The 24613-nt window shown below is 33.6% G+C and overlaps 1 protein-coding gene across 1 annotated transcript in view; it reads right to left on the reverse strand.

The window, feature by feature from the left end:
* The window catches only part of AGTPBP1 (ATP/GTP binding carboxypeptidase 1), a 169221-nt gene that overhangs the window by 27848 nt on the left and 116760 nt on the right, over positions 1–24613 (reverse strand). Inside the window, exons 18-23 of the mRNA XM_082656425.1 lie at positions 14597–14684; positions 11022–11166; positions 8253–8406; positions 7037–7217; positions 5599–5728; positions 4425–4556 (exon numbers count right to left, since the gene is read on the reverse strand). Coding sequence (XP_082512551.1) covers positions 4425–4556; positions 5599–5728; positions 7037–7217; positions 8253–8406; positions 11022–11166; positions 14597–14684 — 830 coding nt within the window. The remainder of the gene's footprint in view (positions 1–4424; positions 4557–5598; positions 5729–7036; positions 7218–8252; positions 8407–11021; positions 11167–14596; positions 14685–24613) is intronic.

The raw sequence follows: 24613 nt of genomic DNA on the forward strand, positions 1-24613 counted from the left end.
GTATGATATTAACTGTGGGTTTGTCATAAACGGCCTTTATTATGTTGAGATATGTTCCCTCTACACCAACTTTGATGAGAGCTTTTAACATGAATGGATGAATTCTGTCAAATGTTTTTTCTGCATCTTATTGAGATGATCATGTGATTTTTATCCTTCCTTTTGTTAATGCGGCATATTACAATGACTGATTTGTGAATATGAACCATTCTTGCATCCTTAGAATAAATCCAACTTGATCATGGTGCATGATCCTTTTTATATATTGTTGGATTCGGTTTGCTAATATTTTGTTGAGGATTTTTGCATCTATATTCATCATAGATACTGGCCTGTAATCTTTTTTGTAGTGTCTTTGGTTTTGGTTATCAGGGTAATGCTGGCCTTGTAGAATGAATTTGGGAGTGTTCCCTCATTTTCAATTTTTTGGAGTAGTTTGAGAAGGATAGGTATTAGCTCTTCTTTACACGTTTGGTAGAATTTCCCTTTGAAGCTGTTGGATCCTGGACTTTTGTTTGCTAAGAGTTATTTTATTACTGATTCAATTTCACTACTAGTCATCAGTCTGTTCAGGTTATCTATTGCTTTGGCCAAAAAGTTCCTTTGGTTTTTAAGTAAAAATAAAAGACACATTTTTCATTTTCACCAAGAACTTTATTGAACAACGTATTCACCCTTTTCTTCCACTACCTTCTGCCATTTTTCAGGCAACTTCATAATTCCATCTTCCCAAAGCTTTTTATCTTTTTGAGCAAAGAACTGTTCCAGGTGCCTTTTACAGTCTTCCAGGGAATTGATATTTTTTCCATTAAGAGAATTTTGTAAAGACCGAAATAAATGGAAATCCGAAGGTGCAATGTCTGGTGAATATGGCGGATGAATCAGAACGTCCCAGCCAAGCTGAAACAGTTTTTGCCTGGTCATCAAAGAAACATGCGGTCTTGCATTATCCTGATGGAAGATTATGTGTTTTCTGTTGACTAATTCCGGACACTTTTCATCGAGTGCTGCTTTCAGTTGGTCTAACTGGGCACAGTACTTGTTGGAATCAATTGTTTGGTTTTCCGGAAGGAGCTCATAATAGAGGACTCCCTTCCAATCCCACCATATATACAACATCACCTTCTTTGGATGAAGATCGGCCTTTGGTGTGGTTGGTGGTGGTTCATTTCGCTTGCCCCACAATCTCTTCCATTCCACATTGTTGTACAGTATCCACTTTTCATCGCCCATCAAAATTTGTTTTAAAAATGGAACGTTTTCATTATGTTTCAGTAGAGAATCTCATGCAGAAATAAGGTCAAGAAGGTTTTTTTCGCTTAACTTATGTGGAACCCAAACATCAAAGCAATACACATAACCAAGCCGGTGCAAATGATTTTCAATGCTTGATTGGGATATTTTGAGTATGCCGGCTATCTCCCATGTGGTATAACGTTGATTTTTCTCAATTTGATCGCTATCAACTTCAACTGGTCTACCTGACCGTGGAGCATCACCCAGCAAGATATCTCCAGCATGAAACTTCACAAACCACTTTTGACACGTTCGATCAATCACACACCTTCTCCATACACTGCACAAATCTTTTTTTGCATTTCAGTTGCATTTTTACCTTTCTTGAAATAATAAAAACTAGTATGACAAAAATGTTGCTTTTTTCTTCCATTTTCAATATTAAAATGGCTACACAAAAATTCACCCATTTTGATACGTTTTTTAAATGCATGCTGACATGACAGCTGTCATAATACAATCTAACAAAATTATTCTGAATGAAGTTAAAGACAACTAAATACTACTAGAGCCATCTTATGGAAAAAAAACAAACTTTTTGGCCTACCCAATATATCTTCCTGATTCAGTTTTGGAAGACTGTATATTTCTAGGAATTTATCCATTCCTTCCACGTCATCCAATTTGTTGGCGTAAAACTGTTCATAGTATTCTCTTATGTTTTTTGTGTCTCTGTGATATTGGTTGTAATTGCTCCTCTTTCATTTATTTTGTTTATTTGGGACCTCTCTCCTTTTCTTAATGAGCCTGGCTAAAGGCTTATCAATTTTGTTTATCTTTTCAAAAAAAACAGCTCTTGGTTTCATTGATTTTTTCTATTTTTTTGGGGGGGGGGCGCTGTCTCAATTTTATTTCCACTCTGATCTTTATTATTTCCTTCCTTTTGCTGACTTTGAGCTTTGTTTGTTCTTCCTTTTCTAATTACTTTGGATGATAGGTTAGGTTGTTTACTTGGGATTTTTCTTGTACAGGATACAAGATTAAAGTACAAGATTAAAGTACAGAAATCTGCTGCTTTTTTATACACTGATAATGAACTATCATTAGTTCAGGAATCCAAAACTAGTTCCATTTAAAACTGCATCAAAAAGAACAAAATACATAGGAATAAACTGAAAGACCTATACTCTGACAATTATATAACATTGATGAAGGAAACTGAAGATGACACAAAGAAATGGAAAGATATCCCTGTTCATGAACTGGAAGAATTAATATTGTTGAAATGTCCGTACTACTCAAAGCAATCTACAGATTTAATGCAATCGCTATCAAAATATCTAGAATACCCAGGACATTTCTCAGAGGAGTACAACAAATAATCCTAAAATTTATATGGAACCACAAAAGACTATAAAGCAATCTGGAGGAAAAAAAAGAAAAACAAAGCTGGAGGTATCACTGACTACCTGACTTCAGACTACACTACAAAGCTACAGTAATCAAAACAGGAATGTACCAGCACACATACCAAAAAAAACCCTGACATATCAAGCAAAGGAATAGAGAGCCCAGAAATAAATGCACTAACATATGGTCAATTAATCTATGACAAAGGAGGCAAAAATATACAATAGGGAAAAGACAGTCTCTTCAATGAGTGGTGGTGGGAAAACTGGACAGCTACATGTAAGAGAGTGAAATTAGAAACATTTTCCATACCATATGCAAAAGTAAACTCAAAATCAATTAAAGACCTAAATGTAAGGCTGGAAACCATAAAACTCACAGAAGAAAACATAGGCAGAACACTCTTTCATGTAAGTCACAGCAATATTTCTTTGATCTGTCTCCTCAGGTAAAGGAAACAAAAATAAATAGCTAGGACCTAATTAAATTTAAAAGCTTTTGCACAGCAAAGGAAACAACTGACAAAATGAAAAGACAGCCTATGTAAAGGGAGAAACTATCTGCAAATGATATGACTGAAAGAGGTTAATATCCAAAATATATAAACAGCTCATACAACTCAACATCAAAAAAACCCCCAAACAACCCAATTAAAAAATGGTCAGAAGAACTGAATGGATAATTTTCCAAAGGAGACATACAGATGGCCAACAGGCACATGAAAAGATGCTCAACATCTCTAATTATTAGAGAAATGCAAATCAAAACCACAATGAGGTATCACTTCACATTGGTCATAATGGCCATCATCAAAAAGTCTACAAATAATAAATGCTGGAGAGGGTGTGGAGAAAAGGGAACCCTCCTACACTGTTGGTGGGAATGTAAATCGGTACAACCATTATGGAGAATAGTATAGAGGTTCCTTACAAAACTAAAAATAAAGCTATCATATGATCCAGCAATCCCACTCCTGGGCACATATCCAGAAAAGACAAAAAACTCTAATTCAAGATGATACGTGCACCTCAATGTCCACAGCAGCACTATTTACAATAGCCAAGACATGGAAGCAACCTAGGTATCCACCAACAGATGAATGGATAAAGAAGATGTGATGTATATTATACAATGGAATACTCTCAGCCATAAAAAAGAATGAAATTTTGCCATTTGAAACATCATGAATAGACCTGGAGGATATTATGCTTAGTGAAATAAGTCAGACAGAGAAAGACAAATACTGTATATTATCATTTATATGTGGAACCTAAAAAATAAAACAAATGTATATAACAAAAGAGAAACAGACTCACAGGTATAAGGAACAAACTAGCCATTACCAGTAGGGAGAGGGATGGGGTAGTGGCAAGATAACAGTAGGCGATTAAGAGATACATACTATGAAAAAAAAAAAAAAGAGATACATACTATGTATAAAATAAACAATGCATGAACAATACAAGGATATACTGTACAGCACAGAAAATACAGCCAACATTCTATGATAACTTTAAATGGAGTATAATCTATAAAAATAGTGAATAACTACACTGTACACCTGTAACTAACGTAATATTGTAAATCAAGTCTACTTTAATTAAAAAAATGTGAAAAGCAAAAAAAATTAGAAGAAACATTTAAAACGAAAAATCTGAAACAAAATGGCAAAATGGTACCATTTACTGAATCTGAGTAGTTCCTATATGTTAAATTATTTTCTGCAGTTTTATGCGTGTTTGAAATTCAAAAATTCCTGCCTTATCTGTAATAATTACCCTGTATCCCACATCTTCCACAACATCACATGAAGCTGCATTGTCATTGGTGTGCCACACTGTTTCTTTGATGCTGCAGCCATACATAAATACATTCTTCTTTCGGGAGTGGCCATGATAATCACAATAAACCTTGAAAAGATAATATATTTTAAAAATAAAATCCTTCAAATTCATATATTGCCAAGTAAAGCTAGCTAATATGAAGCTAATAAACAGTTCTGTGTTCCTTTGTCCTTTTATTGTAACTGAGCCACCATTTAACAAGTAGAATCAATAAAAGTAATAATACATATCTACTTCTGGAAAGGATCTATGATTAATCCTAGAATGGCTAAATCCTTTGCAGGTAGGTCCTGCATCAAGCCACGAGTTCCACTCTTTCTTTTGTATCTACTATTCATCACTTAAAAAATAATAAGTTCAATTATAGGTCAAATCTACAGCTGCACTCATCACTGCCCCAAGGGTTGTTAAAATATTTACCTAATTTAAGAGAACATAAAAAATGCTTTCATGAAAAACATTTTAAAAGGGGTATGGTTTCCCTTTAATTTTTAAGAGCATCATTTTAAAAATAGAAAATGGACAGATTTGCATGCCAATTTTGCCCCTCTGCAAAGTGTTCTATCTTTCCCAAAGGAAGATTAACTCATTTAAAGATTAAAATAATGGAAACATTCTAAACAAAAGTTGCTGAAAACAGAAGAAAAACACATACACAGTTCAGGAGAGCCTCCCACCATGCCTATATTACCTTTCCTATGTGTATAGTCGAGACTTACCTGCTTTAGAATTAGCTAACGAGCTCAGAAATAAGTTTCTACTAGTTTGAGAATTTGGAAGATACCTATTGTACTTTTACCTTGATATTGTTCAAACAGTGAAGTTAAATAGCTAAAACTTACAGCCAGGAGTTACCACTATTCATAAACAAAACAGAAAAGTAAAGGGCTCATGAGAATTATAAAAATTAAATCTAATGAAATAAAAATATGGATACATTGTATTAATTTGACAACATAATTAATACACAAGTGATAGATAACAAAGATGTTTTAAAGAAACTGCTTTTGAAATTAACACCCAGCTTTTATAACCAGAAAATAATCTACAAAATACTAACTTACAACAAAATCACCTCTTTGACTATACAAACAAATGTTGCACTTACCAGTGGTAAATGCTTCACTGCAGCCAGATATTGCAGCAGACCCTTGGCATGATAAATTGTAGGATGTAAATCTGGATTTGGACTTTGCCACTGTCTATTCAAATCCTCTCCACTTAAAGAACAGCGGTGACTACACATATGTAAACACAATGACAAACACTGGTACCAATCAACTCTTACATACACTTGATTTAATTTTATGATTCTATTCCACTAAATATTTCATTTCAAACAGGTATAAATGGTGTGCTCACCAGAATGCATATTATAGTCAGTAAGTAAACATTTACTTAGCATTTGCTATGTGCAAGATCTTGTGTTACATGCATTTAACTGTGGTAAGCTTGCAGTTTTATGTCAAAATTTTCAAGCTATAGGAAAAATTCTCCATTCTGGGGTTTTGTTCCGTACACCATAAAATTTATTCATGGTCATATTTTCCATTCTGACTACATAATAATCATTTCTTATGCTAACATTCTATATTTTGATTGTATCAGTTATTATTAAAAGTGCTATCTGGCCCTCCTTCTAAGAAAGATAAGTATTGTGTATGAAAAGCACACATTCTTGCAAAAATTCAAATACATTTTCATTAATCATAGGTATTAAGTATTAAAGCCACTGAGCAAAAATTTAAGCAAATGGTCATAAGGTGATAACAGAAATATAAACAGAATTCTAGCTAGTCAATATGTTTCTGAATTAAAACTAGACATAAAATCTCATTTTAGTTCCATAATCATACTACCTAAACAGAAATTATTCTATTTTTTTAATTCAAAAATTTCCTAAATATGAGAAATATTCATGGTTCTTTTATTGAATAAATAAATATGGTGTCCTCGACTTTGGAGATGCTCATGACAGTTAGACTAACTCCCCCCTTTCACAAGCATTAAAGAGACCTTGGTCTAATTGACACAATAAATGAACTGTACCAACTATAAGCCACCTCCACTTAAAAAGTAACATTCCAGTATTTCCACTCTAAAGAATTCCTACTCATATCAAGAAGAGGTTAGCAGATGGAGCCAATATTCCATATTAGTGGAAAGAGATCCCAGAAGATTCTAAATCTCAAAACAACCTAAGATCACGCCATGTCAAATAAAAAGGACTATAAGACAATGTGCTAAAAATCTTTTTCATATCCCAATACTGTAATTTTTCTAAAACAATTCAAGCAGACATACATTTTATAAAATCGTATTCTCATGAATAGATACAGAATTTCTCAAAATATCATAGTACTAATAATATACAAATTATACTTTCATTTAAAAATTTATCAGATTAATTCTTCACTAAATTTGTTTTGTTCTAGAAAAATCACTAGATTTGTTTTTGAAATTAACGTGGATGCTATTATTTCAACAAGTTTATACAGGACAGCCACAACAATCTATAATATTTCTGTAACTATTGCTTAACTTACTTTCCATTGATGACACCATCTGGATTTAGCATAGGGACAATTTTAAAAATATAGGATTCCCGTAAGCTCTGAGCAGTAGGGTTATTACTCATGAGATACTCCAATGTTCCTTTCATTACCCAACTTGCATTAGTCTCTCCAGGATGCACCCGAGCAGATAAGAAAACGTAAGGGCGATTTCCTAAAGCAGACATAAAACCTCAAATTAAAATGAACGTCTACTAAAAGTCTGTATGATGTTTGACTTTGGGGCTTTAGAAATATTTCTACTCAATTGTGAATACTGATATAAAGTCAAAGTAGAACTCACTGTGCACCTACTATATACAAGCACTATACTAGGCCTGCTAGAGAAAACAGATATAAAACCCATATAAGTCATGTCTTACATGAATATAACACATTAAATAGTATTTGAGTCATTTATTTCACAACGATTAATCTAACATATAAAATTAATTGTTTAATATTATCTCGGTTTCATAAAGAACAAGCATTTGGGGAAAATAGAAGAAATATAAACTTATTTTTCATAAAGTCATGGAAAAAAGAAGGAAAATATAATCTTATTCCCGTTGCATAGTCGCTATGATAAGCACAGAACAATAGGTATATCTGCTCAGAGATTTACAAAGAAAAATATTTTTCACTATACATTTAGATATACAGGGCTACAAAATAACCATTCAATTCACCTGCTCATATTTTCATAAATAGCAAGCTCTTTCTCTTTCCTGAAAATATTTTACTTTCTTAACAAAATTAGAACAGTTTTCTTACATGTATATATATTTTTTTACCATAGCTGTACATTTGAGGCAACTTTAAAAACATAAATGGCAAGGAAAAACAAGTAGCTATTCAGTACTAGCATCAAAATACTTGATAGGTTTATGGTAGTTTTATCTATAAATAAAATTAATTGTAAAGTCTTAAACTGATGGCATAATTTGTTATACTATACTTTGGGTATGACTTCTAAGAATAAGAACTACAGAATACTAGTATCAAGACACCTCAGAGGTCATCTCAGGCAGCTCCCTCATATGAGGAAACTGGCCCAGAAGTGGGCCCGAGCTAGGCAGTAACAGGACCCAGACTAAAACCCAAGACTTCTGATGCCTATTCCTAGCACTAATGCCCTTACAAAATAGTCATGAAGCAAAGAAAAATAAGTAAGAATGATTGGTATTGTGAGTGAAGAAGACAAACTTACTGAATTGACAGATATGTTCATAATAATTAGACTCTGGCATTGCTGTTATAGTCACCAAGGGACAGCTGTTTCCAGACAGGGTTTCACATAATACATCTTTTCGAAAATAGATTTGCTGAGGATTGTGTGCTGATTCCAATTTTTGAAGATGCATCTTAATAAAAATTTAAAAGCAAAGTATATAATCATGTAAAAACTCCCTATGATAAACAGAAATAAATGCATCCAGATCTTGAACATAACTAAAAGTGAAATCAGATTCCTAATCCCTTCTCCGGGGATTAGGGTCCAGATGCAGTTAAATATCAGTATTTGGGAACTTGAGAAAGGGGATAGATACAGTTTGGATACCCTTAATAGTGCGATATAACCAGTGGGGTCAGCGGCAGCAGCCTGTAAATAAGCACATTAGTATTTCTGCAGCAAAGCATATGAAGAGTAACGCTAAGTATCAATATTCTAAATAAGCTCACATCAATTCAGGCCAGGCTTTGCTGCCAAATGGGTTATGAAAATGCTTTTGGTTTTCAAAGCCTTCTGAATGTTGAAATTTTGTGACTATAGATCTGTTAACGGCAACCTGAAATATGGAGAATGAATATTATGCAGCACAAATTTTTTAACAATCTTTCCTGATTTCAAGATTAATAAAGGCTCATTGTAAAATGTCTGGAAGACACAGAAAGTACAAGAAAAAATTTTAAACACCCATAATTGAATCACCTAGATTACTACTAACAAATGCCAATATATATAAACAAAACTGTAATTACATGTAAGACTTTTTATAATCTGATTTTATCATTTAATAATTTATACATTCACATTGATATTCAAAATTATAAATATTATGCCATATCATTAAACATGTTGAATATATGTCTTTTGAAAGCACAAGTTTTAATGGCTTTAGTATATGGTCACACCAAAAATAAATTGTTCAATCCCTTATTTTAAAGATACTTAGTTGCTTTCCAAACTTTTGCCTATGTTCATTCACATAATCATGATTTACCATGTGGTCACTATTTCTGGGCTAGAAACTGTGCCAGGCATTGGGGATATAACAATGAATAAATGGTCCCTACCCTAGAGAAAATATACAGTGCTATGAGAGCTTGAAATAAAGGGAAGGGAGCCTTGCAGAGTCTGGGCAGGGAGGAAAGGTCTTCTAGAAAAAAATTACATTTAAAGTGAGATCCAAAGGGATGAGTGAAATCGATATAAAGTGCACTGTAGGCAGAAGGAAAGCATACAGGAAGACCATGAAATAAGAAAAAAGAAGGACATTTCAAAGAACTGAAGAAGATTCATTATAGCTAGACCAGAAAGGGTAAGAAATCGAGAATTTAACACAGAAGGAAGGGCCCGGTAGACCAGTCCTTCCCAAAGCATAGTATTTGGTAATTAAGATAACTAAGTGGTATGTGGATAACCTTGAAAAAAATTTTAATAGATATGTTTTTTTACTGTGAATTAGAAAAAAGTTTAGCACATTAAACCTGTAATTCCACAGATATTAACTTAGGATGAGGATAATCTTTAAACAGTGAATTACTTTAAAGTCTATTTAAAAATAAATATTAAGTAAATAACAGTTCAAACAGTACGAAGAAATGGCCCAAACTGTGCAAAATAGTGGAGAAATGACTGAATGAGCTACGGTAAGAATTTTAGACTTCATACAAATGGCAAGAGAAATCACTAAGGAATTTTAAGGAGCAGATTTATATGATTAGATTTGCCATCAAAGAGCCCTCTTGCTACAGTGTGATAAAACAGTGATGAAGAGGAAAGGGGATACAAGTGAATTTGGGGACACCAGTTAGAAAGAGGTTGGCATAAGTCCAGGTGAGAAACAATGGTAATGCGTGGAAGGTCGTGGTAGTGGGACTGGAAGAAAGTAGGGGCATTTAAAATATATTAAAAAGGTAACATCAGTAAAAGACAGTAACAAATACCATGTAAATAACAACACTCTATTTCCGATGCTATGTTATTCAGCACAGAAACATATCGGTTTATACCTTTACTGTAGGTTGGAACCTTACTAAAATAAAGTGAGCCTCATTTAATGTTCTCAGCCTTGACATTTCTTCTGCTCTATGGACTATGTTTTTCTCTCATTTTCTCCTCTCTCATAATTTGGAAGCTTGTTTCTAATCATAGTGTTCCAATTCCTTTCTGGGTAAATTGATCATACGAAGCTTCATGATCCTTGATCATTAGGACAGACATTCTGTTCTGAGTATAAATCTGCCATGCTAATTACTTGAATTTTTTGTTTTACAACGCAAATAATCAAAAAATCTCAAAAGAACCCACAAAACAACTCTTATACCCCATATTCTAAGCAATCTGGATCTAGGACTCCATATGAAACCATTAGAAGAAAGGAATTCACAACAGAAAAACTTAAATTGCATATACATTTTCTACTGTTACATTTTCTGTGAGATTCAATGCTTTTCATTAAACAAGTAGAAATCTCACCTAGTTAAAATTTATAAATTGTGATTTGTAGATTTCTACCCAAAGTGGAAAGTAAAAATCATGTCATATTTCCATAGTATTTCTATTAAATAAAAATGAAGACTACATTCCCATTTTACTTTAATGATTTCAACAAATGTTGTATTATTTTCCGAAGTCATCAACCCTGAATCTTTTTCTTATCTTATTATTTAATTAAAGCAATTTTTCTTCAATTATCTAACACATACACATACAATACAATAATGGTCACAGTACAACTTAATGAGTTCTCACCTGTAAAGTTGAATATGTATACGGATAGTGATAAGCAAAATAGCACACATCATCTTTATGTGGAAAAATGACAGTGAATGTAATTGTATAGTAGGATTTTCCCTTTTGCCCACCTGCAGCAATTGAACTTCTTGAGAAGTGATTTCTGCAACAGAAATGCATGTTTATTTCATCCACACCAAAATTCTGATTTTTCTTGCTATTTTAGGAAACAGAACTTCAGAAAAAAAAAAGAAAACCCATGGTTTGTAAAAAAGTTTAACTTAAATACTCTTAAAAATTAGACTTGGGGGACTTCCCTGGTGGGCTAGTGGTACAGAATCTGCCTTACAATGCAGGGGACGCAGGTTTGATCCCTGGTCACGGAACTAAGATCCCACATGCCGTGGGGCAACTAAGCCCGCGTGTCATAACTACTGATCTCGCGTGCCTCAACTAGAGAGCCTGAGTACCGCAAACTACAGAGCCCACGTGCTCTGGAGCCCGCTTACCACAACTAGAAAGAAGCCTGAGTGCCACAATGAAAGATCCCGCGTGCTGCAACTAAGACCTGATGCAGCCAAAACTAAATTAAATAAATAATAAATAAATCTCTAAAAAAAATCAGTATGTTGTTTAAAACAAAAATTAGACTTGGTACTAAAAAAGCAGTTAATTGCTATCAGCCAACATCATGACTTTCCACTTCTGGATTTACTAATTAAATAGAGCTACTACTCTGTACATCAATAGAAGTTTTAGACCCCCATTCTTTGAGAGCCATACACATTACTGGATCCAGGCAGTGATCACCAATGGCTGCTACAACCATTGGATGAAAGGCTGACGGATCAGACGACAATACCTGAATTCACTGATCAATTTTAAAATTACAAAAGAAGAAATAACCAGAGATGATATATTTCCTAATATGATGCAACAGGAATTCCCTGCACCATCTATGAAGTACTCTTGTCGAAAATGAAACCTGAAACTGATAAAGCGTCTACATCTAACTATGAGTTAATAGGAGATTGGTGAGATAGAAGAATTCATTAACACCACAGGGATGCAAATCAGCAAAATACAAAATGCGGAAAATCCTGCATGACAAATGATCTAATTTCTTCAATAAATAAAGGAGAAATTTAAAAATAGAGAAGAAGGAAGCCTACAAATTAAGAGACTTAAAGGACATATGTGTGATCCCTTGGTTGGTCTGATTTAAACAAACCAACTATAAAGTAACATTTATGAGACAAGTAAGTCCGAACATTGACTGGATATTTTATCATATTAAGGAATTTTCTTAGGTGTGACAATGGCCTTGTGGTTAGATTGTCTTAAATATGTATCTCAAAAAGACAAAGACCTTTGAAGTATTTATGGATAAAATATATCTGGAAAAAAATAAGGATAAAATATGCCTTAAAAAATTCAGTGTGGTGGTAGGGGTGAAAGTATAGCTAAAATGAAACCATGTGTTGATAATTGTTGAAACTCAGTGATGAATACATGGGGCCTCATTATTCTATTATCCGCTTTTGTAAATGTTTGGAGATTTCCATAATAAAAAGTTTTTAAAACTACATATTACTTTCCAGACTTTAAATATCATTGAGATATGATGACCTAAAGATGCTTTGGTCTATCAACTTCATTTCTAAAATTCCAAATCACCTTGTATTATTTAAGCCATGAACTGAAGAAAAGCCATGGCCTACAGATTACTTATTCATGCACACAGACATTCAAGGTAGATCACAACCTTAGAACTACCCTGGGATCAGATCTTCTAATATAATCTTATAAAAATCAAGCTTGCTATTAATGAAAATAAAAGAACCCTGACGTAAAAGAATGGTAGAGTCTTCATTAACTTAGCCACTACATCTTGAATAGATACTCAATGACAAGGTGCTAAGAGTTGAGGAAAATGCAAAATAAGGTCCGGAAGTAGATCCTGCCAACTCTTTCACTCCAAAAGCTTAACATCTAATTGTGGAGGTATTTATGTCACCACATTACAGCTACATGGCATTTTATAGGTTATATTCACTCACATACTCGTGGAAAGTAGTTTTAGTCTCATTTTACAGATGAGACAAACAAGTATCAAAGGACAGTGCAAAAATAGTTTTTAATCCCCACTATCTGGATTTCAAGCTTGAGGAAAGCAACTAGAACAGTGCTTGTTACATAGAAAGTGGTTAATAAATATCTGTTGAACTGGCCTGAATTCCAATTCCAGATCTGGAAGTAGCCAAAAGAAAAAATAAAAACTAAACAAACAAAAATCCTTGCCATCACCCCTTACATAAAAAAAGAAAAACCACCTGAGATGCTATGACGATTCACTTTACAGTGTGAAAAAGAAAAGCATTCATTGATTGATGATTTCTATTGTGCAAAAGAAAAAGCATGAAAGAAATACTTTTTGAAAAACATTGTTTCACCCTTTAACAATTTAAATCATTCTGCCAAAATCTAACCAAGCACTTCCCAGATAATCACTGCTCTACTCCAACTTATGAGAAAGAGATAAATGATAAAGTATATTTATATTAGCCTACCATTAAAAGAAATATGAAATTCATTCAGGTGAAGAAGAATTACATATAACCTTATGCTTCTTTCCCTCATTTATTTACTATTTATTTTGCTAATAAAATGGGGAAAACCCTACTGAGATTAATTCCAAGGAACGATTTCTTTCTTAGAAAGCAATAGCACTTAAGATCTAGGTTTTTCCAAAACCCTATCTAAACCATTAAAAACAGTTTAATTTTAGAATTCTTCTTCTTCTAACGGATAAAACTAAAAGAAAAGGAACATTAGTGCTAGTTAAGCACAATATAAAATATAAAAAGTCAAAATCCACTAAACAGAAATGCCAGGATTAAGATTAATAACAGAGAAAAACAGGGATGTCAAGTGCATTCAATAGTGGATAGAAGTTATCTTGAAATGTATTACATGCAGAAACAGTAAAAATGGGAAGCAAGGCATATGATAATCCTAGATCACTTAGTCATGAATTGAAGAATAATCCAATTATTCCACTGAAGCGATAAATGATTTCTAGCACTTATTTTAACTTGATAAATAGATCACCTATTTGAAGTCAAAGTTGAACTGTGAAAGCAGAAGTAATGTAATGGTGGAATACATCTCCAAGTAAAATATTTTGGAAGTTAAAATGAGGTAAACATTTGTGTGCAGAAGAGAAAAGAATTACACTCAATATCACCAGAATAATAATAAAAAAAAACACTGTAAATTATTTCCTAGAGTTTCTAATTTCAGTCTTACTCAATGAAATTTCCAGAGTTTTAAAGCTAAAAAAGTTGAGAACACATCTAAGTGGGAGAGGCAAGATTTGGACCTAAGTCTGTCGTCTGTCTACAAAACATGTTTTATTTCCACTAAATATACCCCCATAATGGATCTCAAGTTTTTTAAAACTCTGTTGGAAGTAATACTAAACCATATCACCAAACTCAAAGAACACAGTAACTTTTTATCTTTGAACTGAAATAAGATGAATTAATATTTCCTTCTGTAAAATGATGTCCTATTACTGTCAGAATACTTACTTATAGTAACAAATGTCAGTCCCCACACGAATCCACCATGGTCTAGCATTTAACGCTTCCTGAACCGAATACATGAGTGGTTGCATACCTTTGACAGAGAGAAAAAAAAGAGAAAATTCTTTTCAGAATTTTTGAGTTAAAAATTAATCTTGCCATTGTAGAAAGCACCAAACATTCAGGAAAGCTAAAAGAAAATACATTTTGGTTTTTCAGTATGCACTTAAAAAACCTGAGATCTTTCTTTAAAATCTCCTAAATCAATCAATGATATGTTTTATTTCTGGTTTTAACTAAAATGGAGTTACAACTTCAATGAGTGAAAAGTCATTAAACATTTTTCTATTATCTTTTCTGTATTAGATCAATTATATACATTATAATTATAATGCATAATTATATATAATATATTAAAATTATATACATGTAATACATATTACACTAAAAATTATACATATATTCCTTATAACAAGTGAAAGAGACAAAAATATATATTAAATTAAGTATGATCACCCCTCTAACTCTCCATAGATTCCCATCTACACCAAGGTAAGGAAAACAATGCCACTAAAATGGCATGACTGTTTTCTTCCTCAGCCTTCTCCATACAAATGGGTGTTTATAGCATGGAGAAGGAGAGAGGGGATGAGGAGGAAGAGGGACTGTTAACAAAAACAGAATTAAATATATAGTATATTTTCTTAGGTAGTTTTAGAAATATACTTTCCACATGCACTTTAAAGTCATTTTAAAGGTTTCTAGGTTTCTAACCGGAATTAATGAAATTCATATGTTAATTTTGGAAAGGTTGACAATTTTTATTGAGATCTCGTTCAACTTTCATTTCTTCATTTTCTTGCTACAGAACCATTATGTTAAACTTATCCCTGAGTATTTTTATTAGTCTTTAATAGTCTCTTGGGTTTTCTAGGCATACAAATCATATCATTTGTAACTTAAAATATTTTATCTCCTCTTTTAGTATTTATAAGAGTTACTTTATTTTCTACTTTTATTATATTCAGAGAAATGAAACCACCTCAAAAATGATTCTGAATATAGTGGTAAGAACAAAACTCTGTCTTGATAATTTCAATCAAAATACTTTGCCATTCAATGCAATTATTTGCCTATTGTTTTTTAACAAATCAACTTTATCTTATTTAAATAATAGAAAGAGCTAACACTGAATAATTTCTATGTGCCAAAGACTGCTCTAAGCATTTTTACATACGTTAAGTCATTAAATCCTCACAACAACCCTCTGTGGTAGGTGCTATGATTATTCCTATAACTGGAGCAGTTTCTCCCACAATTCTTATTACATTTAAGTGTTTTTAATCATTTCATTAAATGCCTTTTCAGCATCCAGTAACAGAATCACATGGCTTTTCTCCTTTGGCCTCTTGATGCAATAAATAGATAGATTTCCTATTGTGAACTATCCTTGCATTCCAAGAAAATGCTATTCTTTTACTGCTGTATGATTAAATTAGCTAAATCTCATTTAGAATTTCTGTATTTAAAAATTGTCTTTAAAAAAAAATTACCTTTACCAAGCATTGGTATAATATTATACTAGCTTCAGAAAAACATATTAAAACGCTGCCCATCACTTATTAGAATAAAAGTAAAATCTATTTTTTTAGAAGTAAATATAATTTAGCTGGAATATCATCCTGATATGGTGACTAATAAATACATTTTTTATTTCCTTTTCAACAGTTATAGTCTGTTCAGAATCTTTACTTTTTTCAATCAATTTCAGTATTTCTATGTTTTGTCTATTTCTATCTCATTATTTTCGGCATTTTAAAAAATTCTCTTCTCTATCCTTTTGGTTTTATTTTTTGTTTTTCTAATATCTTGAGTACTTATTTTTTGAGTACTTAAAAACTGAGTACTTGAGCAATAACTTATTTTCAGTCTTTTTTTATTTTAAATAATGCAGTTATTAAAGGCATTCAATTTTCCTCCAAATACCAGTTTAGCTATGTCCCATAAGTCTATAAAGTGTTCTCCTTTGCTATACTTTCTAGATCAGAGCCATCCAACTAAACTTTCTGCCAGAATGGAAATGTTCAGTATCTGCACTGTCCAATGTGGCAGCCACTAGCCACGTGTGGCTATTAAGCACAGGAAATAAGCCTAGTGCCACTAAAGAACGGAATTTTAAATTCTCACAATAACTGTCTTCTAATCAGGTTGTAATTCTCGGAGCTTTTGCTCTACCTATGTGGGTGCCATGTGGTTATGGCTGTTGTATTGTATAAGAGGTTAGTGTTCTGTATAGCAAATGAAACCATCAACAAAATGAAACAGCAACCTAACAAATGGGAGAAAATATTTGCAAATCATATATCTGATAAAGGGTTAATATCCAAAATATATGAAAAACTCATACAACTCCATAGCAAAAAAACACACAATCTAATCGAAAAGTGGACAGAGGATCTGAACAGACATTTTCCAAAGAAGATATACAGATGGCCAACATGTACATGAAAAGGTACTCAACATCACTAATCATCAGGAAAATGCAAATCAAAACCACCATGAGATATCACCTCATACCTGCTAGAATGGCTATTATCAAAAAGACAGAAAATAATAAGCATTGGTGAGACTGTAGAGAAAAGAGAACCCTTGTGCACTGTTGCTGGGAATGTAAATTGGCGGAGTCACTATGGAAAACAGTATGAAGGTTCCTCAAAAAATTAAAAATGGAACTACTGTTTGATCCAGCAGTTCTACTCCTGGGTATTTATCCTAAAAAACTAATTCAAAAAGATATGCACCGCTCCCCACATGCTCATTGCACCATTACTTACAACAGCCAACACATGGAAGCAACTTAAATATCCACTGATAAGTGAATTGATAAAGAAGATGTGGTATGTATATAATGTATGTATGCGTGTGTGTATATGTGTGTGTACACAGTGGAATATTATTTAGCCATAAAAAAGAAGGAATCCTTGCTATTTGCAACAACATGGACAGACCTTGAGGGCATTATGCTAATAAGTAGGACAGAGAAAGACAAATACTGTATGATCTTGCATATGTGTGGAATCTTAAAAAAAACAAAAACCCAAACTCATAGATACAGAGAACAGAATGGTGGCTGCCAGAGGCAGGGGCTGGAGGGGTTGGTAAAGTGGACAAAAGGTATGAACTTCAGGTTATAAAACAACTAAGTCATGGTGATATAATGTACAGCATGGTAACTATAGTTCATAATACTACAGTGTGTATTTGTAAGTGGCTCAGAGAATAGATCTTAAGAGTTCTCATCACAAGAAAAATAAAGTGTAGTGATGGATGTTAACTAGACTTACTGTAGTGATCACTTCACAATATATACAAACATTGAATCATTATGTTGCACACCTGAAACTAATACAATGCTATATGTCAATTATATCTCAATGGGGGGGAGATTTGCAATTATTATAGCATCTGCAAGGACTGCAACTTGTAAATACACAATATCCAGTCAGCGCTTTTAACCCTGAATTATTCTTTGTCTGACATTAATATTACCACTTTTCCTTTATTTGCATTTACCTAGTTGATCTCTGCCCAATCGTTTCCTTCAACTTTACTTTATCATTTAATTAATAAACACACACACACATATTCTCTGTCCCTACAAATTGTATAATTTTTGATATCTGATTTTTGAGGACATTTTGGCTCATTCATAGTCAGTAATGACAAACAAACATTTCATTTCATTCCTTCCATCTTACTTTCTTTCTACTATTCATTAATTTTTTTTTCCTTCTTTACAACTTATTTCACTTGCTTGGTTACATTTGTCCACATTTCCTTTTCTTCTTCTATCATCTGAAAGCTTTCTTTTGTGTTTCTCAATTCTATTTCCCATCCTAATAGTTATGATTAACTGATATTTCTCTAGTATACTATTATCATATTAAATAACTAAGCAATCCCATCAAGACACATTAGCTTTCACTCCTCCCATATCACCCCTTTTAGAACATTTTCACTTAACACATTTTATAAATTTCAAGTCTTCTATCTTGAGATCTTTTTCCTCATTTATTTTTCTCAGAGAGGGTTCAGGGTAGCAGATTTTCTGAATTCTACATAGACACAAACATGCAGTTTGTTGGCCGTGACAAACAAATGACACATTTTGCAAAAGACATTTGGCGCTCCTCTAGCTTCTAGCACCACAGATGAGAGTCCAATACTAACCTAATTTTTTCACACACAGAACAACATAGTGATCAAGAGCATGCAGTCTGTAACCAGACTACCTGGGTTTGAATTCCCACTTTACCACATGCCACATGCATGATCCTGGTCAGATTACTAAACCACTCATGCCCCCTTTTTCTCTTCTGTGGATAACAACCATGCTAGGTTGGTTTGTTGTGTGGATTAAGAGTACCACATGTGTTAGCACTTAAAGAAGGCCTGGAACATGATAAATTTTCAATAAACATTAGTTGCTGTTATTATCAATATTATTTAAGTACTGTAACCAGTTCTTTTAAAGTGGAAGTATGTTAAGATGTTCTCTTTATATCTGAAACTCAGGTATTTCACTGGTACATATAAAAGATTCCTGTCTTCCTTATTTCTTCCTAGGAGTCAGTGAGGCATTTCAATCCAAAACTTCAACCTCTTCCAGGCACACAAAACTCATAATAATGGTTAATTATAGTAAGGTGGAACAAGGTTCAGGCTGAAGTCAAAGGGCATAAAAGATTTATCTGAAGTGTTCTAATTTTATAAAAGACAATGTATTCTCTTATTACTTTTAAGATGATGGTTAATTCTGGTCACAGTGAAGGGAGCTATATTTGGAAATTCTGACTATAATGAAAACCATCTTAACAAAATAGGTTGCCCCAGTAAGAGTAAATCAAATGAGGTAACTCAGATTGAATAAATCACAGTCTACTCAACCTGATACAGAAAGGCCACATTTGAGTAACTGATTTAATCATTAGCCAAAGGATAAACTTTTATGTGTATAAAATAAATACATTAAGAACTGTCAAGCTTGTCACTTGAATACAGACAATCAAAATATTAAACTGCTGGAGTGAAACCAACATCCAATGGCAATAGCCTCTAATAATATCTATGTAAAGGCTTAAGTTGTACTGAGTACATGCTCAGTAACAAGTGCAGATACAATGAAAGACAAGGTGTTTTAGGCCCTAATCATCAAATGTATTGTGAATCACAGACTCAAAATTTTCAAGTTGAAGCTAACACCATCGTTTAACAGATGAGGGGGAGCTTGAATAACCTGAAGGTACCTATCACAAGCTGCATATATGTTATCAGTAACTGTCCAGAGAAAAAAACACATGCTTCTAATATGGCTGGTATCATAGCAGAGTCATACTAAAAACAGGAAGATGAGATTCTTGGTCTGGAGCGTAATGGTAGCCACTTTAATCAGAATCACTCCACACATCCTCACCAAGAACAAATAAATAAATTCAACAAGTAGCACAAATAAAAACTACACAGGCCCAGGCCTTCAGCATTACTGGAAGACAGAATATTCTACATCAAGTTGCCTTTATGTAGAAAAATGGGCAAAGATATACCACAGAAGTGGAAACAATAAAGGAGGGATTGAAATCATGAGCTCAAAGTAGATTGCAGGCTAAAAAATACTACGTGACACGAAGAAGGAATTTTATGAAGTCACAATTCACAGTGAAAATATAGCAAGACGCAATATCTATGCACCAGATAAGACCAACCTCTTATATAAAGCAGAAACTAGAGGAAATACAGGAGAAGTATTAGAAACATACTACTGATAGCAGATGCTAACACTCCACTCTCAGTACAAGTCAGACTGATTAAACAAAAATTAAGAATATTTATATAGATCTAAATAACATAATAAGGCAAATCTTATACAGATATGTTGAACACTGTATCCTGATAGTAAAGAATATACCTTCTTCTAAGAGCATGTGGAATATTCACAAAAATTGACTATATATTAGGTCAAAAGGAAATGTCAGTTCCATAAAAGAGAAATATTACAAACAAAACTCTCTGATCACCATGTGATAAAACTAAAAATTAAAATCAAAATGAAAAACAAAACAAAAAGAGAGGATACCCATGCAGAGGCAAGGGAGACAGGTTGACTTGGGTGTCAGATCTTGAAAGGTGTGAGGAGGGCATCTGCCCGAAAGTGCAAAGGACAGACTGTTATGTACACTGGAACTGATCAAATAAATAAATATATTAAGAATAGTAAAAAAAAAAAAAAAAAAAAAAAAAAGAATAGTAGAAGCCAAAATTCTCCATGTTGGAGAAGGAAGTTGTAAATATGGAAAGAAAACTACAATAAATCCTGTGCAAGTGAAGGTATCAGTGTAACTTCATGGAGATACTGTGTGTGTGCTTATGTGTGTGTTTGTGTATAACATGCACACACAAAAATAAACATACACATATGTATAACTTACTACCAATGAAAATTTCTATATAAACGCTTGTATATACAAATACATATTCTCTAGCTCTGTCCATGGACAGGTCCAATAACAATGTACACACTAAGCATACAGATCTTATTTTTAAAATACCATTCTCCAAACCAGGGCTCTTTGAAGAAATGACTTGTTGAAAGGCAAGATGAGCCCTGAGCAGCCTGTGCCAAAAAGCAAGGACACCTATAAAGGATGATGGGGACATGTCAAAAGAACACAAAATGCAGCATGCAGAGATCCCAATGGCCAAATCCTGGGCAATTTAAACATCAAAATAAATAATGATAGCAACAAATTACAACCCACTGAGTAAAACAGTAAACAATTCTACACTGATACTAACATGTAAAATACTAACTACAGAGAAAAAAGGTAACTTTACAATGGAAAAGTCTGGCAGACACCAACTTAATCAAGTGAATAAATTATTACTATCAGTAATAAAACAAAATCCTGGGTCACCAAAACACAATGTCACTTCTGTGATGTTCCTCCCGAAGATGCCTAACTTAAATCAAATCATGAGGAACATGAGACAACTCCAAACTGAGAACCATTCTACAAAATAAGTGCTATAATTTTCAAAAGTGTCAAGGTCATGAACATTAAAGACTGCAAAACTGTTCCTGACTAAAATAGTCTAGAGACTAGACAGGAGTCTAGAGACTTGACAACTAATTTACAACATGTGGTTTGAGCTGAATCCTTGTGCTGTTAAGGTCATTAATGAGAAAATAGGTGAAACTTAAATGGGGGGGGCTCTCAGGATTAGATGGGATTCATATATCAATGATAATTTCCTGATGTTGATAGCTATCCCATAGTTACACAGAAAAATGCCATGTTTGCACAAAATACACTGAAAGTGTTCTAGGGTGATGGGGCATCACTTTCGAAGCCCAACATGTAGATAAAGGGTATAACTTTTCTGTAAGTTTGAAATTATTTCAAAAAAAATATTTAGAAAACGATGTAAAGACACAGACTTACTAGAGAATGGACTTGAGGCTATGGGGAGGGGGAAGGGTAAACGGTGACAAAGCGATAAAGAGGCATGGACATATATACACTACCAAACGTAAGGTAGATAGCTAGTGGGAAGCAGCCGCATAGCACAGGGAGATCAGCTCGGTGCTTTGTGACCGCCTGGAGGGGTGGGATAGGGAGGGTGGGAGGGAGGGAGACACAAGCGGGAAGAGGTATGGGAACATATGTAAACATATAACTGATCCATTTTGTTGTGAAGCTGAAACTAACATACCATTGTAAAGCAATTATACTCCAATAAAGATGTTTAAAAAAAAAAAAAAGAAAACGATGATCATAAACTGAACTACCATCTTCTTGACATATATTTTGTGGGTGGCATTTTATGTTCCTAATAGGATCTTCATAGTTCATTCGTCCATTGCCTCATTTATTTAGTAACTATTTACTGAACATCTACTAAATGCCTTACTAGAAATAACAGTGGTCAGCAACAGATACTGTCCCTGATCTTGTGGAATATACAAACAATTTGCGGGGAGGGGCACATAGAGAGGAAAGGTATTAATCAGTCCCATACAAAAACAACATAAAACTGTGAAGAGCGCCCTAAAAGGAAAAAATTACAAGCAACATTTATCAAGGGGACTAAGCCAGTCTGGGGAGTCAGGGAAGATTTCTTTAGTCAAGAAATAGCTCAACTTCCAAGTATGGAATTAACTAATGTGAGCAAGGTGGGAATGCTACAGAATTGACTCCAAAATGCTATTTTGTTGCCTGGTTCCACATATGTTCAATTTATATAAGAGAGTGGTTAAAAATCTTCATATATCTGCAAGATATGGGGGAGGAAGGGCAGGGGGAGAAAGAGGGAGCTTGTGACTAAAGCTCTAAGTTACTAAAACGCAAGACTGCCATCTAGTGGTAATTTGAGCAAACCCCTTTCAGGTAAGGGGGGCCAAGAAGGGGGAGGGAGTGACGGATTACAACAGATATATCAGTAGTATATAGTGATATAAATTCTCATATACAAATTTACAAGTAAGATCATTCATTGTGAGAAAACTAAGAAAACTAATATTTAATAGAATCACCTAAAAATTCTCCAAGAAAAGGGCAACTTGTGAAACAAAAGAAACTATAATTCTGCTCTTTTTTGAGGGACACTGACAAAGAACAAAACCTCTACTGGGCACATCTGCTAGAAGAACCAACATTTAAATACTTCCCCAAGCAGCATGTCCCAATGGGGAAAAATTTTTTTTTTGCAATTTCCTAATTAATATTATTTCCTGACTTCAATCATGCATGGCAATTAAATAAATTCTTCCAGCTGAAGATGCTTCCACTGCAAATATCTTCAGTCATCATTACATCCCTGAAGTGAATTCAATATGAATCTCATGACAATTAACATTAACTACATAGTTGGTTATCATTTCTTAAAATGTTGAATTCTAATTTACTAAAATATTGGTCTCTCCCTTCTTCTAACTCTATTGATGTTCAGACAAACCAAGATTTGCTGTATGTTGCATTACCCTAACAAATCTAATAGTAGAGTTCATTTGAAAATTACATCTACCTAACAACTCTTTCTACAGCTTCTACCAACCTCCTAGTTAAATACTTACAAGTATAGGAAAATAAAAGACTCACAACAGACAATTTCTTGTCAGAATCTGGGAGGAATCTCTACTAAACTTAAGACAGATGGAGCAGGACTGAAAGAAATCCAGTACAGAATATGCTTCACAGTCTATTTTTATATATACATATTTTGGTTCCCCATAGCTAAAAGAAGTGTCGTACTACACCTTGTAGGCCCTTAAAGAATAACACATAAAGAAAATAAAGAACAGCAAAAATAGAAAACATTAAAAAAGTATCAATTATAAAAAGAATTTTAAATAGGTTAAAATCACATTTTAAAAGGCAAGGGTTGAACAAATGCAGCCTCTATTTACAAAAACAATCAGCAAAGATGTATCAAACAAATTCAAATCAATATAATATAAAAATACAATTCTAGGGCTTCCCTGGTGGTGCAGTGGTTGAGAGTCCGCCTGCCGATGCAGGAGACACGGGTTCGTGCCCTGGTCCGGGAAGATCCCACATGCCGCGGAGCGGCTGGGCCCGTGAGCCATGGCCGCTGAGCCTGCGTGTCCGGAGCCTGTGCTCCGCAACGGGAGAGGCCACAACAGTGAGAGGCCCACGTACCGCAAAAAAAAAATACAATTCTGGGCAAAAGATACTGAATGGAATGAATGTGACTATTTTATACTGTTAATGGGTATACACAAAAGGAACAGGAAAAGTTATAAAGGTCTATGTGCCAAATGATACAGCATTAAAATTGAAAAAAATATGTATATATTTTAAATACCTCATTTTAAATGAGGTATTGACAGAAACATAATAGAAGTGAAAGACTTGGGTTTTCTTAAGCCTTGGGCAAGTAGACAAGATAAAAAATAAAAAGGATACAGAAAACTGAATAAACAAATTTATAACAATAAACTTAACA

This window comes from Grampus griseus (genome assembly GCF_964374135.1).
Source record: "Grampus griseus genome assembly, chromosome: 6".
Lineage (NCBI taxonomy): Eukaryota > Metazoa > Chordata > Mammalia > Artiodactyla > Delphinidae > Grampus > Grampus griseus.